Source organism: Psammomys obesus, unplaced genomic scaffold, assembly GCF_907164565.1.
Source record: "Psammomys obesus unplaced genomic scaffold, mPsaObe1.curated_primary_1811, whole genome shotgun sequence".
Lineage (NCBI taxonomy): Eukaryota > Metazoa > Chordata > Mammalia > Rodentia > Muridae > Psammomys > Psammomys obesus.
The window spans coordinates 5844325-5869400 of NW_026591086.1; the positions used below are offsets into that span (position 1 = coordinate 5844325).

General features: G+C 45.7%; 1 protein-coding gene across 1 annotated transcript in view; it reads right to left on the minus strand.

Moving 5' to 3' along the window:
- Dock5 (dedicator of cytokinesis 5) overlaps positions 1–25076 on the minus strand; it is a 178461-nt gene that overhangs the window by 77713 nt on the left and 75672 nt on the right. Inside the window, exons 6-11 of the mRNA XM_055609624.1 lie at positions 14938–15086; positions 11348–11483; positions 9627–9784; positions 7957–8038; positions 4743–4872; positions 1983–2055 (exon numbers count right to left, since the gene is read on the minus strand). Of these exons, the coding sequence (XP_055465599.1) occupies positions 1983–2055; positions 4743–4872; positions 7957–8038; positions 9627–9784; positions 11348–11483; positions 14938–15086 (728 nt within the window). The remainder of the gene's footprint in view (positions 1–1982; positions 2056–4742; positions 4873–7956; positions 8039–9626; positions 9785–11347; positions 11484–14937; positions 15087–25076) is intronic.

The window sequence follows — 25076 nt, forward strand, 5'->3', positions numbered from 1 at the left end:
TGCTGTCACAGTGTATACACAGATGGGTAATACGGGTTTCCCTTCAGCCATCGAAAGGATGCCTAATATACTTTTAAAACCTGGTCGAGCCCCAAACTGGTTTAAACTGAGTGTCACTGATCCTTTACGAACCTGCATATACCATTTGTGTATTTATTTCCTTTCTATAACCTCATTAGTCTCTATTAATTCTATATGCATACCAAGGGCATTTTTCTAACATTTGTTGCAAATATTTTCTTAAGTTATTTTTCCTTATATATAAGTTAAAAATGGGGGAGAGTTTAGCCCAACAATTATTCTTTTTTTTTTTTTAAATTTTTGCTTGAAAATATTGATATGTGACTTGAAAATAGCTTTCCAGAGCTCACTATTATATGTGGTTGCTATCGTCCTGTGGAATTTACATTTTTGAAGCTGCTCAGTTATATGCTTCATTATTTCGAGTCTCTGTTGCTATATGTTGTAATGCTAGTGCTCACTGACCTGTGTTTCTATCCTTTTATCTCTGGTTTTTCGAGATGGGGTTTCTCTGGGTAGCCTTAGCTGTCCTGGAACTCGCTCTGTAGACTGGGCTGGCCTTGAACTCAGAGATCTGCCTGCCTCTGCCTCCCGAGTGCTGGGTTTAAAGGCGTGTGCCGCCACCACCACACAAGCTGACTTGTGCTTCTTAACAATGAGCTAAGATTTAAAAAAGTATTTCTCTTCTACAATTGTGTCTTCCCACCCACTTGTAATATGATTGGTATGTATGTACCTATATATATGATTTATTTTTATTTACGTGTATGCCTGTGTGTCTGGGTGACTGCCACGTGTATGGAGTTGTCTGCAGGAGGACCTATAAGAGCACATCTGATCCACTGGAGTTACAGCATAGAGCTCTGGGTCAAGTTCTGAGCTGATACGGCCCTATACTACCACACCGGCTCTCCTAGTTCCTTGCAGGAACCATAACCAGCCATTCACACTCCTCCTGCCTGCCTAGCCTGTTGGAGGAAGGCTCAACTGTGTTTGCAAATGCTGATTTCAGTGCCTTGAGATCTGGTTACCACCCTGCCACGATGACAACCATGTGATGATAAGGAATGGTCCCCGACTCTCCCTGATCAGCTCAATAAAGATGCTGAAGCCTATGACTGGACAGTAAAGGGGTGGGTGGGGTTTTAGGTTCTCAGGCTTGGGTTCAAGAGAGAAGAGGAGAAGGGGAAGGTGGAACAGCTGCAGGAGAGAGGAAGCCAGGAAGAGGGATGGCTATGAGCTTGTAGCTGTAGGAACAGATTAATGGAGCAGAAGCCGCCCCAGGAGTCCTCAGATAGGCAGCTGATTGGCTTACTAGGATTTGGGTAGATCAGAATCTGCCCAGCATAAAAATAAATCATAATCTCTGTGTGTCTGCCATTAAGGAACTAGCTAGTTAAAGAAAACTGATGTTGTAATAATTTCCTGCATTAATTAATACAGAAAGAACAATTTATCTTTCTACGGTAACCCCTTGCTACTATGAGTGTGTGCTCCCTGGACCAGCGCCACTGGCAATACTCAGAAGCTTGTCAGATGCAGTCATACCTACCAGAGGAACTGTCCACTCTAACAAGGCTGCCCTGACAATCCATAGACATCACCTAGTCTGAGAAGTCCTGTGATCTTTAGTCACACCTGTTCAGCACAACAGAAGACAGATACACTGTGGCCTCTCTGACAATAGAATGACATCATTCTCTGGATGCCAGTGCGTCCTTTGTTTTATATCCCTCCAATTATTTCTGCTGAGTCAGGAAATGCTCACTTTACCCTCTTTGAGTCCAGCATGAAGCCCCCGAATAAAGTCTCCTGCAGAGGTCTCGGGTGAAGCCGTTCAGCGGAAACACCTTTCCTTCCCTGGTAACAGAAATAGTTCTTCCCTCCCGCTTCTGCACCCACGTCCCACTAGAATGGCTACCCTGTATCTCAAGCCACCAGGGATAAGGCCAGATACTCACTGCTGAAAGGGAATGAAATGCTGCTTTTCTTCATCATCCACCTTCCCATGTATGATGTCAGTAATATCCATCACTAGGAGAGAGAGAAACGTCATTAGAAACACTGATGGCTTCATGCCTCCCTGAGCTGTATAGAAAAGGATGCTATCAGTAAACCCAGAACTCCAGAAGAAGAAGAAAAAAAAAAAAAGGGACCAGGGACCAGGCAAAAATAATTATCTAATATACCACACCTGGCGGGGCAACAAGCCATGAAAGGCTCAGAAAAATATATCCAACCCTGCAGGACACATATGTAAAACTCTGCAAGACTGAGCTGCTATATTCCTGAGAAACTGAAGCCCAATTTTTTTTTTGTTTGTTTGTTTGTTTGTTTGGATAAGCCTTCACTGAAAGCCACAGAGAATACGCATTTCCAGCAGGCCTGTCAGAAGAATTAAAGGTCTGGAGAGAAACTGAAGATGTGAAGCGGCCACCTGTGTCTCTGATTTGATACACTCTTGGTTTCTACACCAGCATTAAGAGTATTGGAAAACAGACCACCAGTAATTGGTCCCCCAAACCCATCCCAGGAGAGTACTTCAATAAAGCCAGGTGGTAAGCCTGCTGCATCCATTATCTCATGTACAGAGCCGTGAGGAACCCCACCTTAAGGAATGGGAAGGGTTAACTTATTTTGGTCACAAGCTGTGTTCCTATCATTGGCTGTGTTTATGTGTTCTGTTTGTTTTGTTTTGCAGTGCTGGGATTTAACCCAGGGCCTTGCACATGCCAGGGAAACAAGGTAGCACTGAGCCCACATCCGCACAATTAGTTTTAAGTTTTTAGCAAAGCCAGGATATGAATTAACAGTGACCACAAAGCCAAATCACATAACCACTATGCCCAGCTATGTAGAGGATTAATAAAAAGCTGCAAAGCTGATAGCTGACATGAGGCAGGGCCTTGGTAAGAGGTGAAACTTTGGTTAATAAATTACAGTCTGGCCATAAAACACACATTAGCAATCCATTTTTCCACGTCCCAGAGAGCTTGTCTGGAGACAAGAGAAGAAAGTACTGAGAAACATGCTTAAGACAACACGCTCCACCAGGCCAGGGGATGATGCTGGCGCCAGCTGGGAAGGTGGGCACAGCTGGGCATCAAACGCAGCTTGCTGTTCCCCTAACAGAACCTTATAAAAAACAGCACCAAGAACCAAGAAACTCATTTGTTAGTGTCTGTCACCATCTTGTGACGCTTAACCTTGCTTAACAATTGGCGTTAAGGTTGAGAACGAATCAGTCCTCTTCTCATTCTATTAATACCCAGATACACACTCTCTCCTCTACTCCCATGCACACACATGTACGCCAATACAGAAAAGCAGACAAAGCCTCGGGTTTAAGATTTAGTCTCATCGCCTATTATGAGTGGCAGTGACCTCTAATCCATCTTTCCTTTATAGGCAAATAAATACATTTACCTTGCCATGTGGAGGTCTACTAAAGAGACCTGGGTTCCTTGTACCTCTTGAGACTCCACTTTAATTCTTGATACAGTAGCAATGCTGGGCAAGGTAGCTATAACACCCATAATCTCAGTACTTGAAAAGCTGAGACAGGAGTGCCTCTGTAAATTCCAGGCCAGCTGGCTACAGAATGAGACTGTGTCTCAAAAAAAAACAATCAAACGCCAATAAAAGCCCAAATATCTATTCTTGAAATTTAGGAAACTACATACAAAGATATGGAACTTCTTGGGAAGTCCTGAGGATTGACTTAAGCTAAGGACCCTCTTGGAAGGCCCTCAGTGGCACAAAGCAGCCTTTCAGAAGTGACACTCCTAGCCAGGGAAAAGACTTTGCCGTGGATCAGAGCAGCAGAGCACATGCTAACAAGCAGTCCTACTGTGCGTGACACATGGTGCTGGGCCCCAAAGACGAAAAACGATCAGTGGCTACACGAGGACACAAGACTCAAGGAAAGAGAACTGGCTATCCTGGGGTATGAATGTCATGTAGGCCTGCCAAAGACCAACCACAAAGACTTGATCCATTTGCTTCTCACCTTTAGAAGGCCTTCCTGCCATCTCTGTCTGCCCTCCAGCCAGCCATCTACCTTCTTTGCTCTATCTCTTTTCATTGCTATAAGTACAGCAAAATACACCTTACATGGAAATTGCTACCTTAACTACTCAATACTCAAGTTCAGTGGAAGTAAGCATACTGACCTTGGATAACCATCACCGTCATCCACCACCAGGACACTTTCATTTTAACAAAGAGAACTCCATCCTCAATGAGCAATTCCCCTGTCTTCATGCCCTGGCAATCCCAGTCAACCGCCTTGCTGAACCTGACTCTTGTAAGTTCCTCATCTAAAATGAACCCTACAGCAGCAGGCTGTTTTGTGTATGGTTTATTCTACTGAGCTTAATGTTCTCAGTGGCCAGCCATATGGTGGCATGAGGCGGAATTTCCTTCCCTTTTAAGGCTGCATAAAACCTTTCCATGGACACGCCACATCTATGCATCCACTCATCTACTGAGGCACCCTTGAGTGACGTAGTCCCCTTCAGCTCTTGTGAATAATTATTCACTGTAAACATGGTGTTTCTTTGAGACCTTGTTTTTCAATTTTTGGGGGAATATGCCCAAAATGGGATTTTGGCTGAACTCGGGATCAGACAATGGGTCTACATTTAGGTCTTCTAGAAACTGCATGGCAGAGGGTCCCCAGAAGCTGTCTGTTTCCCTTAGACTCTGGGCTTTCCTTGTACCTGCCACTCCAAAAGGCCTCCGTAGCCCACAGGTGTGCTTTTTGCCCTCCTTCAGCTCCATGCGGCCCACCCGGACAATCTGGCACACGAGGCTGATGCGTGGTCGGATGAGGTCCGTACTGCTGAGGTCCTGCAGGCAGAGAAGGCATGAGAGAAGTTGGCTGCCCTGTCCTGCTCAGAGAACACTTACCCATGCTGAAACACCACGGCAATGCCTCTCTATCCGCCCTTCTGAGAGCTACTGCAGCAACAGAGATGATTATTCTCTGTTTGTCTATAAAACAGGGTTCTTCTCTTCTCTGGTCCCTACTCCACGTTTGTAGACTAGATCAGAGTCAGTCTAACATCTAACAGGTAGGAAGGTGTGCAAGGAGTTAAAAACCAGGACACTCTCTGACACTTTGGGTCCTTCTACCGTATGCCTCAGTGTCCAATGACATAAAAACTTGCATGTTGCTAACATTCACTGAGCATCTGCAGATGCCTGGGAGAGCCCAGGCTAGCCTTGATCTTGCTGTGTAAGACTGATCTTGAGCTCCAAATCTTTCTGCCTTCACCTCTCAAGTGCTGGGATTACAGGTGTGTTCAACCCCTTAACCCATCCCTCCTTACCCCCTTCTCACCTTCCTAACAACCCTGAAGGCAAGTGTAACCTAGGCATGGTTTTATGAGCTTCCTCACCTGCACCCTGAGAGGCTTTCTCCATGAACACTGCAAGAGGCATGTGTATGGAGGAAAGTGGATTTTTCCTGTTTGTAGCTGAGGCTACAGTGTGTGTGTATGTGTGTGTTTTCTTAAGGAGGGGTGAGTGACCCAGAAATGAGCTTACATATCTCATTCACTTAACATCAAAAACAACTTCATTATATCTCAGAACCCTTTTAGGAAACCGCAGCCCCAGCCTCCTTACTTAATCAAGAATTACTCTTCAAATAATCACTCCAAATCTACGCCCTGTAATTTGGTAGAGGCACATCACTGAGACAGCAATATATATACCAGTGACCACCTGCCCTCAATCTCTGCTTGAGGTTCTGCAAAGCTTCCATTAATAGAGAATACAAGTCACTGGGTGGCAGGTTCTAGAAACCTGGCTTGTTGGTATCATTAAATAACACAGCCATTTATAAGTGAGTTCTGAAGACTGTTTAATGACCAAGGAAATGGCCACCACACTTTATTTAACTGAAAAGGCTAGACATGAAATTTACATACTAGATGACCCTCTGGCTGGCTGGCTGGGAAAGGATGTGGGGGCAGGAAAAAAAAAAGAGCAATTGCAGCTCTACTAAGTCAAAACTAACTAAATGATAGACCAAATATTTAACAGTGCCTTTAATATATAAAATATGATCCAAAAAACACCATTTGATTGCAGGAAACAAAACAAAACAAAACAAAACCTCACTTGGTTTCAAAACTGAGCAAATACTAAAGTCTGGGGGGAGATGTCAGAAAGTTCTTTACCTGCGTTTACAGGGGTAGAGAGATAGGAATGGCTCTACGGAGAGACAGAGAAGCCTGGGCATATCCTAGACTGAGGAAGGTCAACGAGGACATGGAGACAAGTGGCTAGGTGCCACTGGAACTTAGGCCAGTTTTCCCAGTCTTGGACCGGGAAAAGGTAGGAGATGAAGCACTTGTGTGGGCTGATGGGAGAAGGGAAGAAGACGGGGGAACTAGGGACTCACTCATCAAGGTTTCCTAAGGCCCCTGGTGGTCCCAGGGTGTGTCCTTAAAGAAAAAGCCAGAGAAGTTCAGAAAGGTCCAACCTAAGAGGAAAACAGTTGCCAGGTCCAAATTACAGCCTCGTGCATTTCCAGCCTCAAGCATTGTCAGGCGCCCTGCAGAGGGAAGCACAAGGAACCCTCTACTCAGAGGAAGGTTCTCAGAACAGGTCTGGAGCACATTTGCCCTCACCGTGACCTTGGTCAGGAAGCTCTTCCTCCAGTTAGTCATCTGCATGGGGAACTCTCTTCAACTTCGGTGTCCTCCTTAAAGCTCTTCTATTTATGTGTTTTGCAGTGCTAGGCACTGAACCCATGGCCAAGTGCCTGTTAAGGCTGTGCCATACCACAGAGCCCCACTGCCAGTGTCCAATCAATCTATTAAAAACATAAGCCTCAGGGCCGGGGAGAAGGCTCAGTGTGCTTGCCATCTAACCCTGAGTCCAAAGGCTCAGAACTCATGTAAAGCTGGGTACTATAGCACACATCTGGGTTCCTAGGTAAGGCTGGGGAGGGGGGCAGGGCGGAGACCGAAGAATCTCTAGAATAGCCTTGTCTATGAAATGACAAACAAAGAGACCATGTGGAAGGTGAGGACAGATACCAGAGACTGTCCTCTGACCTCTGCATATGAACTATGGACACGCGAACAAACACACACCACACACACTCATACATGTGAAAAGTTAAGTACACACATATGCAGGTACCAACAATTAACGAGAAAAAGAGACCATGAATTTAAAACAGAGCAAGGAGAGGCATGGGGAGGGGGGGGGTCTGCAAGAAGAAAAGACAATGGAGAAATAATGTAATTATATCATAATCTCAAAAATCAAATTAAAAAATAAGAGTAGGAAAACATCTTTCGGTATAACAAAACCAAGAAATAAGCATGTAACTAAATTGAAAACAGAAGTTAAATATACAATTAAAACATGAGCGTCCCCCAGCCACTCTTTTGGCAAAGTCAGGGTTGCAGATGCTGCTTGTATTTACCTACTTGTGTCATCACTGTTTGTACTTGTCTGTCTTTTCCACAGCACAAAAGCTGCTCAAAAACACGCTTTCTCTCCCTCAATTCACAGACTGTCTCAAGTGTACAAATCAGTATGTGGTACCTCATGTGTTACCCTAAGTGAATAAATGCCTGGGCCCTACTCATCCAGTAAGAAAATGATGGGACAGAGTATGAGACTGGGCTAGTTAGATGATTCCACGGATAAAGGCACTTGCTGACAAGCCTAAGGACCTGAGTTCTAATCCCCGGGTCCTACCCAGTGGAAGAAGAACCTACTTCTGCAAATTGACCTCTGACCTCCACACACTCGTGCCGTGGCGACACGCCCATACACATGCATAGACATAGACATAGACATAGACATAGACATAGACATAGACATAGACATAGACATAGACATAGACATAGACATAGACATAGACAATAAATGAATGCAACAACTTTGTACAAAGAAGGCAGGACTCACAGTGAACACTGCTTGGAGGTTATTCAGCTTCTCTATCTCCTTGGGCATCCCATTACTGCCCCAGCGAATTAGGTAGTTCTCACTAGCAGGAAAGAAAGGAAAAAAAAAAAAAAGAAAGAAAGAAAGAAAATTACTCTTAATGAGAGGCCATCTGGGACAGACGCTGCTCACAGCACGGACTTGCAAGGAGCAGGAATGTCCCCTGGTGAGGCAGGTGCTGGCACACAGACCGCACACAGACCGCACACAGCGGCTTCTGTCTTTGGGGAACACCCTATACAGTGACAGACGACGATGCTCAGAGTGGCCCAGACCTGGGATTTTAGAAGCTTCTTTTGCCTGGGGTCTGTATCCCACCTCAAATTTCTGGCGTGCAAGCTTCAACTTTGCTGAAAAGACAGTTTAATTTTAAGAGATGCGGGCGTGGTGGCTCAGGTCTGTGATCATGGTACTCTGGAGACTATTTTATGTCGTTATTTGAGGAAAGCCTGGGCTACATAGTAAATTGACCAGCCTGAGATAGTCAGTGAAACCATGTCTCAAGAGGCCACGTTTACAAAAGCTTAGTTTTGTACGTCATTCCCAATCCATCCTTCGTGGTCTGTATCACCCAAGTAACTCAGCAACTATTTTCACTTTTTGAGAAAGGGTCTTATGTTACCCAGGCTGTCCTCAAACCCACTATGTAGCTGACCCTTCTGCCTCCACCTCTATTGTTCTGGGATTACAGTCAGCTGCCAGCAATGCTGGGGATTGAACCTAGGGCTTTGTGAATGCTAACCAAGCACAAGCACGCTACTAGCTGAGCTACGCCTAGGCCCCAGTAATTACTTTTCACCACCTTCTAGAAGATGAGGCTCCATTTCCTAAGTGGCTTGGTGAATGAGTCACTCTGGGGCCCAACCATACCCTGACTATTCCCCCTAGTTTTTAAACTTTCTTTATGCAAAGTACTTTTTTCCCCAGTAGTTTTGGGTTCATGGGTCAGAGTTGAGCTGAAAGCAGAGTTCCCAAACACACAGCCCCCAACTATGCGCCCATAACTGTGGAACCTGAAGGGACACATCATCATCATCATTCATCGCGCCGCCTACAGCCGCTTTGAGAGCTCACAGCTGGTATAGCGCGTTCCCCGGGCTTGGACAAACATAATGACCAGCATTCTTCATGTTGGTATCCTACAGCGCAATCTCAGGGCCGTGAATCCCTGCTGTGTTCTACTTCGACTCTCTCCTTCCTCCTGTCGGGTCTTCTGTACTCTTCATTCCGTCCTAAGCAGGTTTATTCATGCTTTTGTTGTGGTGGTGGTTTTGTTTTTCGTGGCAGAATTTCTCTGTGTAGCCTTGGCTGTCCTGGACTCACTTTGTAGAACAGGCTGGCCTCAAACTCACAGTGATCCACCTGCCTCTGCCTCCTGAGTGCTGGGATTACAGGCGTGTGCCACCACACTGCCTGGCTATTATATTCACTATTAAAATCTTACAGATGGTGGAATCTGAAGCTTCGTGGTGCCAGCACCCGAGTACAAAGGCTTCAGAGCCCAAAGGTCTTTACTTCTACCGTCAGGAGTGACTACACCCATCCTCTACATCTCCCCGTGTCAAATCCTGTGAAGGGCTCCTGGACAGGGGCAGATAAAGCCAAGCTCTGACGACACGGGTCTCCCTTACCTGATGAAGGTGGACTGGTCTGGGTCATACAGGGCCATGAACAGCTCCGCATCCTCACCAATGTTGCAGACAAAGTTCTTGAAGTTCACATAGAGGCCATAGGTGTGGACAGAACTGAAGATGGCCTGGCCTCGCAAGTCCAGGTTCTGCAAAATGCTCTGGGCCAGGGGACAGGAGAAAAGACTTGAGCAAATGTTGGCAAAGAAATCAACCTACAAACAAGGAGACAGCTACTACACCCACAGAGAAGCACTTGCTGAGAACTGGGCAGATGCAGGCCAGTCAATAATCCCTCAGTCAAATGAACGCATCAGCATTAGTGGATAGCCAAAGTGGTCCTGCTCAGGGCCTTGAGCCCAAGCAATTCAATAAGTGCTTTCTATGAGGCTCAAGAGATGGCTTGACATAGAAAGTGCTTGCTATGGAAGAATGAGTGGCACAGCTTGGATCCCTAACGTTCACGTAAATCCCCAGTGCGTACAGGAGGTAGAGACAGGGGATCGTGGAACAAGTCAGCCAGCTAGACTAGCTGACTTGGAAAGCTCTGGGTTCCAGTGAGGGAACCTGCCTGTGTAAGTAAAATGGAGAGTCATAGAGGAAGTCACCCAATGCCAACCTCCGGCTCGCATGCTCATTTGCATACACATGTATATATTTATGTGGGCCCACACACGTGTAAACAGACATACCTACATGTATGCACACCCCATACATACATATGAAAAAATAAACATATGCTGTCTACAGGTGCTAACTCAGTTCTCAGCAGACTTGTGATGCTTTCTTGTCCTATGACGGGATGCTGGAGGAAGATGAATACAAACACTTGATCCACTACTACCCAGCTTCACGGGACACAAATGGTTCCATGAGAAAACTTTGTCCTTCGGTGTGATTGTCACATATTATCACAACTGTGCTCCAGAATAAAAAAACACAGAAACAGATCTCTCCACATCCAAACAGAAAACAGATGAATATGTCAACATCACAGGGTCAGGGTGGTCAGAACATGGCTGCCCTCTCTCTCTCTTTTTCTGATTTTCTTCACTTTTCAAAGTTATCTTTGTATTCAAAACTTTCCAAAACATGTTATTTAAAACAGTTTTATTTTGGAAATCACAGTCTTTATACCAAATACAAAAGATTATAATATAAAAAGTCCTTCTACCCAGTTCTCCTTCCTGGGGTCCCCTTTATATTTATGTTATGTGTAATGAGTATGTATGTCTGTGTACCATGTGCATGCCTGGTACCTGCTGAGGTCAGACACAGGTACCGTGAAGCTGGAGCTATGGATGGTTGTGAAGCACTATGTGAGTTCTGGGAACTGAACTCAAGTCCAGAGAAATCTTTTAATGAGTATTTTCTTATTTACCATTCCAGTTACTCTGTGCATATGCAAATACTGAAGTGTATGTATACCCTTTTGTATGTATTTTTTAATACAAACTCTATTTAGTACAAATGGTTCTGAGTCACTCTATACACACACACAGACACACACACACACACACATACAAACACCCCTGTGCATTTTTTCCCTTTCCAAAGCAGAGCATAGATGCTGGCCTCATTCTTCCTGCCCAGCTTTACAATGAGGCCACACATGATTTTTCAGGCATTTCTATGTCTACTGTCTACTACTCCTTATTGGCATTAAAAACCAGAGCAACAAATGAAATCCTAGCAGCCCAACCTGCGCCTAGGAGGAAACATACCTTTTCCTCTTGGATCTTTTCCTCTATCCTTTTAGAAGCAACTTCATGGGCCCTGAAGAGGGCAATGGTGCTGGTCTCATCAGGATCCAAGATGTTTCCATTGTCGTCGCGCACGACCAGGTCTAGTCCAAGCATTCTGGAGAGAAAGAATGTGGTAACTCTCCTCTCCACTGTCAGACTCTTCACGGATGAACCTGGATCAGAAAGCCCAGGAGTCTCCTCCTTCCAATCTCTACCTCCTTTCTACATAGTAAGAATGCTGCACAGCTCTGCAGGCCAGCTGGCCAAACCTGAGTGAGTGCACGTGCTGAGGAATCGGCCCAAAACAAGAATAGTAAAATTGGCAACGATTGTGAACAAAGCCCTCTTTGAGTGATGCTCTGCCAGTCTCCTGTGGTCTGGCATCATCCTTCAAAGGCCTTCCTTGACTTCCTTACTCAATATTGTCTTAAAGGAGGAGGAAGTAGGTCATGGTGGCCACCCTGTCATAATCCATCTCCATGCTGGCTCTCCTGTCATTCACACTGCAGTCTGAACCCTGGCTTTATTTCATATCTGCTCTCTCTAGGACCCTTTCATCTGGTCTCTTCTTGTGTAAATGTTTCCTACCCTTCGAAGTTATCGTTAAGAACTTGACTGAGTCAATGGCAGTAAAGGACCTACAGAACCTCACATATAATAAGCACCTACAAATGTTTGCTCCGGCTGCAGAGAACGGCACAGGAAAACTAGTAATGAAAGTTCTGAGGGCTGCATGGCAAGAGCACAGACAACTACCTCCTTCTCCAATGGCATTTGTGCCCAATGGGCACAGAAGTAGAAAGAACTATGCTTAGTTCCAAGAAGTCAGAGACTGATGGGATGGAATTCTACACTCAGGCCTAGATTCAAGGTAACCGCATGAGAGCAGAGATGTCTGGAATAGCAACACTCAGGGGAAAATTGGGGGGGGGTGGATATCCTTGGGAAGAAAGCACATATGCCTCAACCCCCCCCCGCCCCCTGCTCTACATCTACTCTGTATGAGTGACTGCACTGGCAGCTTCCTTCCCAAGGCAGCCAGACCCACAGGCCACCCAGACCTGTGAGAGATGGCAATGCAGGCAGAGCTGGGTCATGGATGGATTGGCAGAGAGGCTCCGTTTCCTGAGATGCTTCCAAGGACAAATGTGGGAAAGCAGCCATGCTCTGCTACGTGGGAGTCATTAACGTGTTATGCCAGGCCTTGGGGTTCCTCCAGAACAATGTTGCTGCGGCAAGATCACAAAAGGAGAGAACCGTGTCCCACCTCAGCTGGCTTTACAGCAAGTCCTAAGACCTTACTTGAGAGGCTGGACAGCTGAAGCAGTTATGGTCACCAGGGGTCTAGATTAGATACTTCTCTTGTTGCTGTGATCAAAAAACCTCACAGAAGCAACTTAAGGGAAGTAGGGTTACTTTGGCCCACAGTTCAAGGGAAGGCGTGCCAGAGGACCTGAGGCAGCCGATCACATTCCACCTTCACTTTAGGAAGCAGGTATGTGCTGGTGCTCAGCTAGCTTCTCTTCTTCAATCCAGGACCCCACAGAGCAGGGTTACCTCCCACTCGAGTCGGATGCTACCTCCTCACTTAACCTAACCTGGAACCCCCCTCACAGACACGTCCAGATGTGTCCTAGGGGATTGTAGGTCCTGTCTAGGAGGCATTAACCACCTCAGATGTCAAGTACTGGGGAAAAGATTCACATCTCAACTGCAAGACAGTGAGACCAAGAACTGGGGCCTGCGCTGAAGTTAATGCTTTCTCATTGCCTTTGTGACCTGGAAGGAAATCTGTTAAGCTCACTTTCCCCTAAAGAAAACTGGAAACGAAAAAATAACTACTTCATAATAGCCACTTTCTAGGGTTATATGTTCGTGAAGTGTACAATGGAGTCAGTTTGTGAAACTGACTGAGTTCTGTATCCTGTTGACTTTGACTGTTTCTACATACCGTTTGTAAAAGTACATTTACACCATAGGCTAATGAACTATATTTTAACAGGGCTGTGAAGGATAGGTAAGGGTCCTGAGGTTGGGGCCATGGGGCAAAGGTACAGGCAGAAATGACCTCAGTACGAACTGGACAAATTAAATGCACTATAGGTCACAGCAAAGCCAACCGAGGGCTTCTGTGGTCTTCTGGAAGGGGCTGGCTGAAAGCAGAACCCCAGGCCACGCCAACTGTTATAGATGGCCTGGATTTCCCACATTGTGAAAGATAGTGCTGCCTGGATGTCCCATGTCGAGCTGGGCTGTTCAGGAGCTAGCAAGCTAGCAAGCTAGCAGGGACAGACCCATGACAAGTCTGTAGATTGAGCTGGGCGTGGTGACAAACGCCTTTAGTCCCAGCACTCAGGGAGGCAGAGACAGGCAGATCGTTGTGAGTTTGAGGCCAGCCTGGTCTAGAAAGCGAGTCTAGGACAGCCAAGGACACAGGGAAACCCTCTCTTGGGGGGTGGGGGGGAGTGGGTAGAATGAATCAATGGGCTGGAAGGATGGGGATTATGGCATTTCTCTATGAAATCAGGGATCTTCTAAGACACAGAGACATTAAGTAACAAGGGACACAGTGGGGATTAAGTTTTGAATGGGAACCATCCCCCACAGGTGCGTGTGGCTGAATACTTGTCAGACAGTGGCACTCTTCTGAGAGCTTGCAAAAACTTTTGGGAGGTCCTTAGCTGATCCACTTGGGCTATTAGGGGTAGGCCTCTGGTCCTAGTCTGGAGCACTCTGCTCCACGGTGTGCTGGGTGGAGGAGCTCCGTCATAGATTTCTGACACCACTGCCATGGACGGCAGCTCCTCTGCTACACCTTCCCTATGATAACAAACTCCACTCTCGGAAACCACTAGCCAGAGTAAATCTTTCCTGACTTTAGTTGCTTCTGCTAGCCAGTATGTTGCCACACACAAAAAATGTTCCACCCCACCCCTACGAAAGTCTAGTGAAGTCTAGGGAAGGAGGTAGTTAATTGGTATAGTTGTGTAGTTCAATAGAAAGAATAATTTCTAATTTCCTGTAGCATAATGGCATAACTCTACTTGACAAAAATTAACTTTATTATGTCAAAATACCCAGTAAAGAGGATTTTAAAACGTTCCCAACACAAAGATGACGGCTAAATTGATGGGTATGCCATTTAACCTCATTAATCATCATTACACATAAATACTATATACACGTGTCCTATAAATCTGTACAGGTATGCATAAAGTGTGAACCATTTATTTTCTGTTTTCACTTTCAGACAGGGTCTCATATAGTCAACCCAGACTGGCCTTGAACTTGCTGTGCAGTCATTCATCCTTAGCCACATCTTCCGGTCCTCCTGCCTCCATCTTCAGCATCCTGGGATTACAGCACCGGGAACACTAGTTTATACAGTGCTGAGCTTTGTGCGAACTAAGCAAACATTCCAGCTAAGCAAACATTCCATCGACTGATCTACCTCCTCAACGCACAGTTTGAAATCCTTTAAAGGATTTTTCTAAATTGCCGTGAACAGTGTCTAGTGCAAAGATGCCAGTCATTTCCCTCATCCTCAGTGTAAGACTGTTCAAGGTTACCTGTTCCCATGATCAATTTTGGCCGTGACCTTCTTCTTCAGCTCCGCTAGTTCATCCTTGGGGAGTGTCCCAGACAGGATCTGGGAGCGCCACTCGATCAGACTGTATGTCATTTGCTGTAGCTGGCGGAATAGTGTGACTTTGTTGTTCTAAAATGGGAAAGGGGAGAAAAAAGGGACAGAAAGAAACACAAAGGTGTGATGGAGAGAGCATCTTCATGTAGACGATCTACAGGGCATTCCTCACTCATTAGGTCACACAGTAAGTGCACACTTTGAGGCCTATTTTTATGTTGGTAACTTTTTCCAAGCTACTCCTAACTTATCCCAAAATGCAATTCTAAAAGTAGGTAAACAGTTTCAGATTGGTCGAAAGTCATAATAAATTCATCAAATCATTCACACATCCTAAAATTCTGACCATGTCCCTTTCCTTTATTTATTTATTTGTTTGTTTGTTTGTTTGTTTTTAGACAGAGTTTCTCTGTGAAGACCTTGGCTATCCTGGAACTCACTCTGTAGACCAGGCTAGACTCCAACTCACAGATATCCACCTGCCTCCACCACCCTGCACCTCTGCCCCTGCTCCCTTCCTCTACTAAAAACCCTTTAGGCATTCCTACCAGTTAGAAGAAGGCCCACTGTAAGTCCTTCTGAAGCTTGCCTGGGTCACATTTCCACCTGTATTTCATGTCAGTCTACACTACAGAATCTGTACTTCCTTCATGCATGGTGGTGGTCCTTCCTTCAAGTGTCCCAGAGTCTGACATGATTTCATCTACGAACAGCCACACCAACCTTCTCCTCTGAAACTCTTTAGCGTGTACCTGTTCATATGTGGGGGTGTACATGTACAAATGCGTGTATGCATGAGGTCAACATCAGAGATCTCACCTCATTCCCCCTTTGCCTGATTTTCTGAGATAGAGTCTCTTGCTGAACCTAGACTCAGGTAGTCTGGTTGGTCAACAGGGCCCAGGGACTCACTGGTCTCCACTCATGTTCTCCATCACGTTCAGCTTTTGTGTGTGTGTGTTTGTGTGTCTGGGATCCAAAACCAGGTCTCCTGCTTACACACTGGGTGCTTTATCCAATGAGCCAGCTCCCCAGCCCCACCAGCCGCCTAATTCTGGCTGGATTCTCAACTGAGGAGTCTTCTCCTGTGAGTTAGCTTGCCTTCCTTTGCTGGGAATTTATAAGGCACACTAGTGCACAGGGCCCTGGAAGACTCTGGTCTGATAAGTTCTCGCCCTGGACAGGAAGCATTCCTCTTGTGTCTATGCCTGTAAAAGACACTGAAGAATTACAAATGGAGAAAGAGCCAATTTCAGAGGTATGGAATATTGGAAAATAGAACTTTAGATCTTAGTTTAAAAAAAAAAAAAAAAAAAAAAAAACTCTTTCCCCCCAGCAAATGGAGACTGAACTGTTATTCTGGGCTTTCCTAGTAATTCAGCGAACAGAGCTAAAGCAAAGTTACCACCAAATAATTGCTTGTATCTCAATAATTTTGAGAGTCAAATACTTCATGTCTGAGCCATCACTCTCTAGGTTCCATCCAAATGGTTTGTTACATGCTCTAAAAGATCGTCAGCCAGCGAGAAGAAACTGGAAACAAAGTTCCTGCCCTGAAGGACCCAGCATTCGCGAGGGGAAGGAAAGTAACAAATGGTCGCACACATGCATGCATTTATCGCGTACTATGTTACTTTTCACTGGCAGCACTGAGATTGAATTTGGGGCCTAGAAAAGTGCTCTTACCGATCAGCTACAGCCCCGTTGCTTTTATCATTATATCTATACACACAAGATAACCTCAGATTGTGAAAATTACAAGAAAGAAAATAATTTTAAAAAAATTGAACAAGCGCTGGGTATAGTGGTGCACACCTTTAATCCCAGCGCTTGGAAGGTGGAGGAAAAAGCACCTCTGTAAGTTCAAGGCCAGCCCTGACTACATAGTGATCTCCAGACCAGCCAGGGTACAGTGGACCCTGTCTCCAAAGGGGGAGGATACAATGTATACAGTACCACTCATGACTTATGGACTATGATGCCAGCGTTTTCTTGCTTGTTGTAGGTAAATGTCATAAATACTGTTACAGGACTATGTAGTTCTGTAGTTCTGAAGTTAATTTACAACTCACCGGTTGTATGTCAATGACTATAAGAGTTCAATAAATGTCTAAGCCATTACAATCTTGGTTCTACCTGAATGGTTGGCTGGCCCATTACATAGAGAGAAATGCTACATAAACAATAGAGAGAGAGGTGACCACGACACAGAGGAGACATGCTATGTAAACAATACAGAGAGAGAGAGAGAAAGAGGTGGAGAAAACAGAGGGTGGGTGGAAAAAGAACAAGTTCTAATGGCTGCCACTACTTCTCGCTTGTTGGTGTTCTCTAACAAATCCAGGAACAGATTCCCAAGCAAAAATATTAACTACAACAGAGCTGAAAACATCCAAGGCATCTCTGAACAAAGCATAGATCTATAGGGAAGAGGCTTGGACCTACAGGTGTGGCAGTGAGAGGCAAGGGTAAGATTAGTGACTTCTGATAAAAGTTCTGATACAAGTTCAAAGTTCATGGGAGGAAGAGATGCCCAATTATCTGTGATCCCCTGTTTTGATTTCACAACTCAAAAGGTGAGTCCTGTTTAAGATCAGGGAGGTATTCACATCTTTGTGCAATCTCCAGAGCCCAGCCTTAGAAAAGCACAAAGATATGTAAAGATCTTGTCTTTAATCAGCATAGGTAACACCTGGCCTTTTCAGTTCCATTTTGAATAAAATGTTCCCATTTCATTGTCTTACAAACTGAAGAAGGAAGGAAGGAGGGAGAGAGGAAGACAGGGAGGGAGGGAGGGAAGAAGGAACTAAACCTACAGACGTTGCCTTTCAGTACTAGAAAGAAAAGAGGTATTTTTTTCTTTCCTGCGATTCCTCTACCCCTATAGTTTTTAGCATCGTCTGGCTGTAATTAAGGCATTAATTTCCATACTCTGAGAAAGAAAGGTTCAAAAGGGTCCAGGGAGTCCTCTGTGTGAGGTGATGCTTTTGTGTGGGGGCATACGTTCACAAGTTTCTCGGTCTCAATTATATCAGACATTATCCGTGGCAATTTAATTATTGCCTGTCCATATCAGCCTTGTTTGCCAAGTCCTTCCCTCAAAGAAGGAAGAAGACAGCCATTATTCTCCCACTCACTGTGCCAAATTCATTCTCAACAGACAAGCTGAAACAGGCAAGAGGATGTGAGTCCCCCCACTTACTTCAAGAAAACAGGCTCTGTTCTGACTGCTCTGAGCTAGGCACTCTGCATCCTACATGCCCCTCCCCACTCCTCTGACAACACGTGCATTTGGGGGGGATGCCTGTGGGGACAGAGGAAGATCCAGCACTCCCAGGTAGAATGAGTATGTCACATTCTTCTGTCTCTCCTGCTGCGCTCTGCCACAGTTTGGATATGACTTGTCCTCCCCAAAGGGTCCTTGTGCTGGAGGCGTTGTTTGCGGAGCCAATAAGGCTGGCTGACTTTATGAGTGGCCCAGTAGGAGGTAATTAAACCACAGGGGTGCTGCTCAGTTATTATTTTTTTTAATCTTTTTATTCTTTGGCAATTTCATACGCATATACAGTAGAGCTTGAGCATATCCTTTCTCGGGGTATCCTTCCCATCTTCATGACTTTTGCCGTTTTTTTGTAACGCAGCAACGTTGAGTCCAGTTGATGCAGCTTGCTAGGATATTCACCAGTGCAGCTGGCTGGATCTTGTATAGGTTTGGGGAAGGTAAAACACACACTGTGTGAGTTTACGAGAGCAACGGCCACGTCACATCCACAGGCAGCATATCACGGCTCTCCTCTCCATCCTTAGATTTCTCTCTGCCCCCTTTAACAAGGTGATGCTCCCTGAGCCTTGGTGACAAGAAGAGTGGGGTGGGGGTGACACAGTATGATGATGAGGGTGTAGTATAGTATGGATTCATAGCTACATCAGAGTAGAGATTTATAGCTATAATATAAATTTCCATCTATAATATAAATCTCTACTCAAGTACAGATGTCTCATTTAGGCTGTGCTCTCTACAGGGCTTATTCTCAGCTCTCTGACCAGCTGTAGCTCTAATCACTGCTGAGCACCGTGGAAGGCGGCTCTCTGGAGAAGGCTGAGGACAGTACGTTCTCTCTTAGGAGAAGCTCTTAGGAGTGTGGACCTGGGCTCCGAATCACTCCCGCCTCGCCCTGTGAGGGCTCCTCCTTGCACACAAGCCTGTTGTGAAGCAATCTTCTGTGATCTGACAGGGCAATAGGGAAGAGCAGATACAGATGCCTGATCCTGACCGTTCAGCTTCCAGCACGGGGAGCAAAATAAACCTGTTCTCTTTATATGGCCCTGAGCTCAGGTGTGTTGTGCTAGCAGCAGAAAATGGACTATCAGGCCCTTCTTGACCTGGCCTTTGATTCCTACACCCTGCACAGGGCAAGCCTGCCCTTTGCAGAGCTTTTCCTCCACTATCTTCTGTCTTCACCAGGTTAGCCCTCTCTGCCCTGTCAGCCATCGCTGAATCTTAAATATTTTCTTTGACCTCTGCTAAAGTCAGCACAATACTGGGATATAGTAGGAACTTGGGAACAAATCTGATAGCTTAAGCTAAACAAAACAAAACAGTGGTTTGAATCTGCACAAGGAACAGTCGCTCTCACAAAACACAGCCCAGGTACTATTTTCTACCAGACAGTACAGATACCCCTGTATCTCACTAGGTATATTTGTAACCCAGATGTTTATCTTTTTTTTCCTTCTTTGTTAGAATTCCTAGAGATTAAAAACCAAGTCACAAGAAAAAAACAATTTCGCCTCCCATGGTGACAGGAATGCAAAAGTCACCCAGGGAGGGCTACAGAATTTTGGAGGCTGTTCAGACCATGACATTAATTGATTGGGTGTCCAAAACACACACACACACACACACACAGACACACACACACACTCACACTCACACTCACACACACACACACACACACAGAGAGAGAAAGAGAGAGAGAGAGAGAGAGAGAGAGAGAGAGAGAGAGATCCTCTCCATTTTCTTCTCTGAGGTTTTATGATTTAGAAGGGGAAGTACCTAAGAGAACATATGGGAACTTGGCTTCTATTTCTAATTTTATCATCAACTTGCTATGTGACTTTGGGCAAAGTTCCCTGCCCAAAGACATCCTCCAGTCTATGAAAGAACTGTTCAACTCAAGTAATTCTACCAAACAAGATCCTCAATGGCTGCTTTTGACTGTCTCACTCCTTTGCCTTGTTCTGTACACTCTTAGGAGTTATACAAATGCTCCCTGAGGTTGGAGCTTTGCAGTAACCTCAAGAAGTTTTTTCCACAAAGCTGTTAACTCCTGGGTCCAGACTGAGTGACTATTGTCAATCAAGCAATGCATACGACCCATCCTTACTTCCTCTTCCCACCCAAGAACAGCTTTGCCTGCCTGGCAGAGGTTTCATTTTTAAAGAAACCATTCCAGCATTTCCATGTCACACCATGTTTTTTGACAAAGCCATATGAAGGCAGAGCTTGTAGTTCACAGATCATAGGTCCTGCCTGAGGATGAAACTGGTTTCAGCAGGAGACCAAAGGGAGACCAGCTAAACTGTACCTCAGAGTGTGCTGTGGCAGTCATCAATGACTGACAGCTCAGAGGCGAGCCTTCAGCTACCCAAATGTACAACCATGGGTGTGAGGACAAAGAAAGGGTGGCCCAGCATGTCCTGCACGTTCCATATTCCATAGTTGCCCAGAACTACAGCAGTATAAGGTTTTATTCTGGAGGCATTTTTTTTTTTTCTTTTTGGCTTTTGAGACAGGGTTTCTCTGTATAGCCTGGGCTGTTCTGGACTTGCTTTGTAGATCAGGCTGGCCTCGAACTAAGAGATCTGCCTGCCTCTGCCTCCCAGAGTGCTGGGATTTCAGGCGTGCATCACTGAGCTTGGCTGGAGGCAACCTTTAAATGGAGAGAGATCAGTTCTTCTTAGGAATGTGTGTTAACAATTAAACCCCCTGATTTCACAGTATATATTAACCACTCTTGTAATCAGGCTCTTCCCTTCCTTCTTTCTCTTCAGGAAGCAATAACAGACTCCAGCTTACAGAAAGAACAGACTGCCTCAAATTAAAACAAAACAAAGCAAAACAAACAAAAACCCCAAACAAAACAAAAAAACCCAAAACCCTCACTGGACTCCTTCTCCTGTGGGAAGGGGGGAAAGGCCCTGGGCTGCACCCCAGTGAGAAAGATGGTGAATGTTTGCTTATGATAAGCAAGTTTCCCAGGCTTCCCGAAAAGTCCTGTATTCAAAATCACTTGTCCCACCATCATCACCATACACACAGGCTTGGTGATTTTCAGTTGAGAAACTATCATGCCCATGATGTGAGATATATGGCGGTTTATATTCAAGGGGCTGCACAGACGGCTCAGCATACCCGGCTCTTGAAGAAGATTTGGTTCCCAGAACCCACGTCAGGAGTCCCCCAAACACCTATGACTCCAGCTCTGGGTGGATCCAAAGCCTCTGGCCTCCCCAGGCTTCCACATTTATGTTCACACACACGTATGTACATGTACGCACACCTTTAAAAGTAAAGAGCAAACCTTTAAAAGAAAACTAGTCACACATCTGTAATCCCAACACGCAGGAGGATGAGGCAGGAGGATAAGGAGTTTAAACTTCTCTGGAGTGCAAAACTAACTGGGTACAGTTGATTGGTAAGTTAGGTCTCACACAGATGCAGCCATGTGTAAGTCAGCATGGGAAGTGGGAATCGACGCAACTGGAAATAAAGAGGGTGGAGATCTCTAGTCCTGTCTCACAGCTGGGGAACACGGATCTCCTGAGGTAGCAGAGGCGAACAGACAGAAGTGTAAATCTACCTACCTAGAGGGATTAAGTAATGACACAGCTGAAAGGGAGCCAGCCATGGCACCATTTGTCCCTTTAGTCCCAAGCTAGAATATGAAGCCATAGCCACAGCTAGGTAGGCAGACACATTTTAGTGTTCTTTGGGCAAGTGCTAACGGGTAATGGAGATGCCCTTCTGAACTCAAGCTTCTTGGTGCTCGGAGAAGCTGAGTGCCTGCTTCTGTCGGTGCCCGGTGGACCAACTTGCAGAACCTTCACAGTGAATGCTCAAGGCACACATGATATCTAATTTCAATTTTAGGAGGGGAGATGAGAGCCCAAGGTCAAGGACTTTGGGTAGGCCGCAGGATCTGCTACCAGCCTCCCAAACCTATGCTCTTTTCTATGAAAGGGTTATTACGTTTTCATTGACTACTTTGGCTTTGTGGATTCTTCTGAATATAAAAATATATACTCAGTGAGGGAGGGAGACCTCTAAGAACCGCTTGGTCTGTCCAGCGGTCTACAGTGTCTACTGTGTTGGCCCATCACCAGACAGGTGACCTCACCAATCAAGACTTCCTCCTTTCCTGAAGGAGCCCCGGGAACACCCAGTGACTGGCTCCAACCAAGGGGCAGCTCTGCAGGCAAAGCTTACCGGGGCCTGCTGTGAACGTGTACTCTGAATTCTGGAAGTGCCTGTGCCTCCTGGACTTGAACTTCAACCAAGACGGCTTGCTATCTACAGCAGGGGAAATGGAGCCCACTCCCCAGTGTTCAAGGCTACTCTGCCCATGATGATAATAGGCGAGAAAGGCAGCGGCCTTGGATAAGCGTGGCGCCCAGGAAGCAGCTCCCGTATGTCTGGCAGCCACAGCTGGGTGAGAGGGAAGCTCTGGGTCAAGGCTGGCCAGTGGGAGGGCATCGACTGCGGCTACTGCTTCCAACTGGGACAGTAACACCCACCACAGGTTTCCACTGGAGTCCTTGACTGCCTATCTGCCTATGTGCTGAAATAGCCACAGTCCCCTTTTCATGCTCTCACAGCTTCGTGAAGCTAGGCTATGAAAACATATACTCGGAAAGGGAATGAGATTCTGCGCCACTTTTACGGGGTGTCAAAATCCTCCAGAAGTCTGGGGACTCTGGATGACTTGCTTAAGATCCCAGAGCTAGTTAGGGCAGGCCATGCAGGGGAAACACCATTGCTTAAGTTAACAGGCCAGTGTTTGGCTCCTAGAGCCTGTTTCCTCCCCATAGCGTAAGGTCAACACCCACTAGGAAAGACAGTTGGGATAAAATCAGTAACAACAGTCTCAGGAGAAAAGACAGACTGTGGGGGAGGCTCCCGGGGACAAGAAGGCTCTCCTCTTTCCACTCTGGGTTGGGGGGAGGGTGTACCTTACTGGTGTGGCCAGTCTCCCTCCCCATCGTAACATATGGCTGATATTTCCACTCTGAACAATTGCTACAACGAGGAGATAAACACCTTTTCTTTCTGGAATAGTCCAGTGACCTCATACCTGGGTCTAACCTGGTTAGTGGGGTTGCATTTATCCCTTCTAGAAAACACTGGCTCAACAAAATTCCAATGAAACGAGGCAGAAAAAGAACAGAACGAGGAAGGATATTTGGACGTACACAGTTTCTAGGGCATCCTTCGGGGTGGTTTCAAAAGTCTCGCAGAGTGCCTGATTCAAACTCTGTGGAAGACTCCCTGCAGGTGGAACCTAGCGGCAGCATTCCTGCCTAACAAGCACAGCGGCCTGGGTTCAGGTCCTAGAACCACAAACTAAAGAACTCGTCAGTGGGAGGAAAGAGCTGGGAGTGTTAACGTATTAACCTGTACTGGTAGAGTCCACATTTCTGTTTACATTTATGAATAAAAGGACACATGTGCAGAATCCAAAAACAAAATGCTAAAATGTACAACTGGGAGGGGAGATTTGGAAACCAGGGAGTAGAGGGTACTTTTGCCTTTTTAATACTAAACATGGTATTTGAGGTTTGCTACTTTAACATGAGAAAGCAAATCGGAATTTCTGCCTGGGGAGCCCTGTCAGTGCCTTGGGAGCTGTGGTTTTCAATAACAAAAATTATACGTGGACTACACCTTAGTGGACAAAGAGGCATCAAGGGCAAAATCTGACTTCAGCCCAGACGATGGCTAAGCCCCTCCTACCATCAATGCCTGTCACAGCCAATCAGTAGCAGTGGTAAGGTGTTTAAGCCAATCAGTGGCAGCTACAGGGCGTTTAAAAGTTATCTTCTTAGATTTCTAAGATGAAACAAATGGGCTGTCCTCTAAAAGGAAATTTAAAAAAAATCAATTAACTCACTACGCTTTGCACTTAAAACCTAATTTTGCTACTAAATCAGGGGAGGTGGGGCTCACAAAGGAAATGCTTAAAAAGTTCTTATCAGTTCATTGCCCTGTGCTATTGGGGGTGGGAAGGGACACTGACAGGACACTGACAGCACAAATACACAGGTCCTATTTCCTCATTCTTACCTCTCTGTCTGTCCTTCTGTGTGTGCGTGTGTGTGTGTGCGCGAGTGCTTGAGAGCTCCAATCTATCTGTTTGGGTGTAGAAGCCAGGGCCTCATGCACACCAGGTAAGCACTCTACCACTGAGCTACACTGCCAGCCCCATTTCTTAGTTCTTTTCCCTGGAAAACCTGTCTTGCTAACTTCTGGATATAGAGAGGACACAGCAAGGAAAATGAGCAATAAAGTTGTCTATTAGAGAGAAAAAAAGGCCTTTTTATCTATACTGTACTTACACATGACACAAACAACAACAAAGGCTCCTCCCACAGTACAGTGTCGGTACCCCTAATCTGAAATGCTTAGGATGAGAAGTTTTCCTCAATTTTTAGAGAAATATTTACATAGACCTAATGAGATCTCTTAGGGATGGCACTTAAGTCTTAAATATGAAATCTGTTTATGCTTCATCTCTGCCTTCTACAACAGCCTCAAGAGGAATTTTTACACAGACAGAAAGCTTCTCACACATGAGGTCAGGGGGAGGGTAGACTCCTCCAGATGTGTTATCACAGATGTGCTCAAAATGCTCTGGATGTTTTTAACATTTTGGGTGCTTGAATTTTGGATTAGGAATGCCTATGGTTCGGTTCCGGTCACCTGCCGCACGACTGGCCTCCAGTGCGGTGATGTTAAGAGGTGGTGGGATCCTGGGGAGTGGAGATTAGCAGAAGGGTTCCGGATGC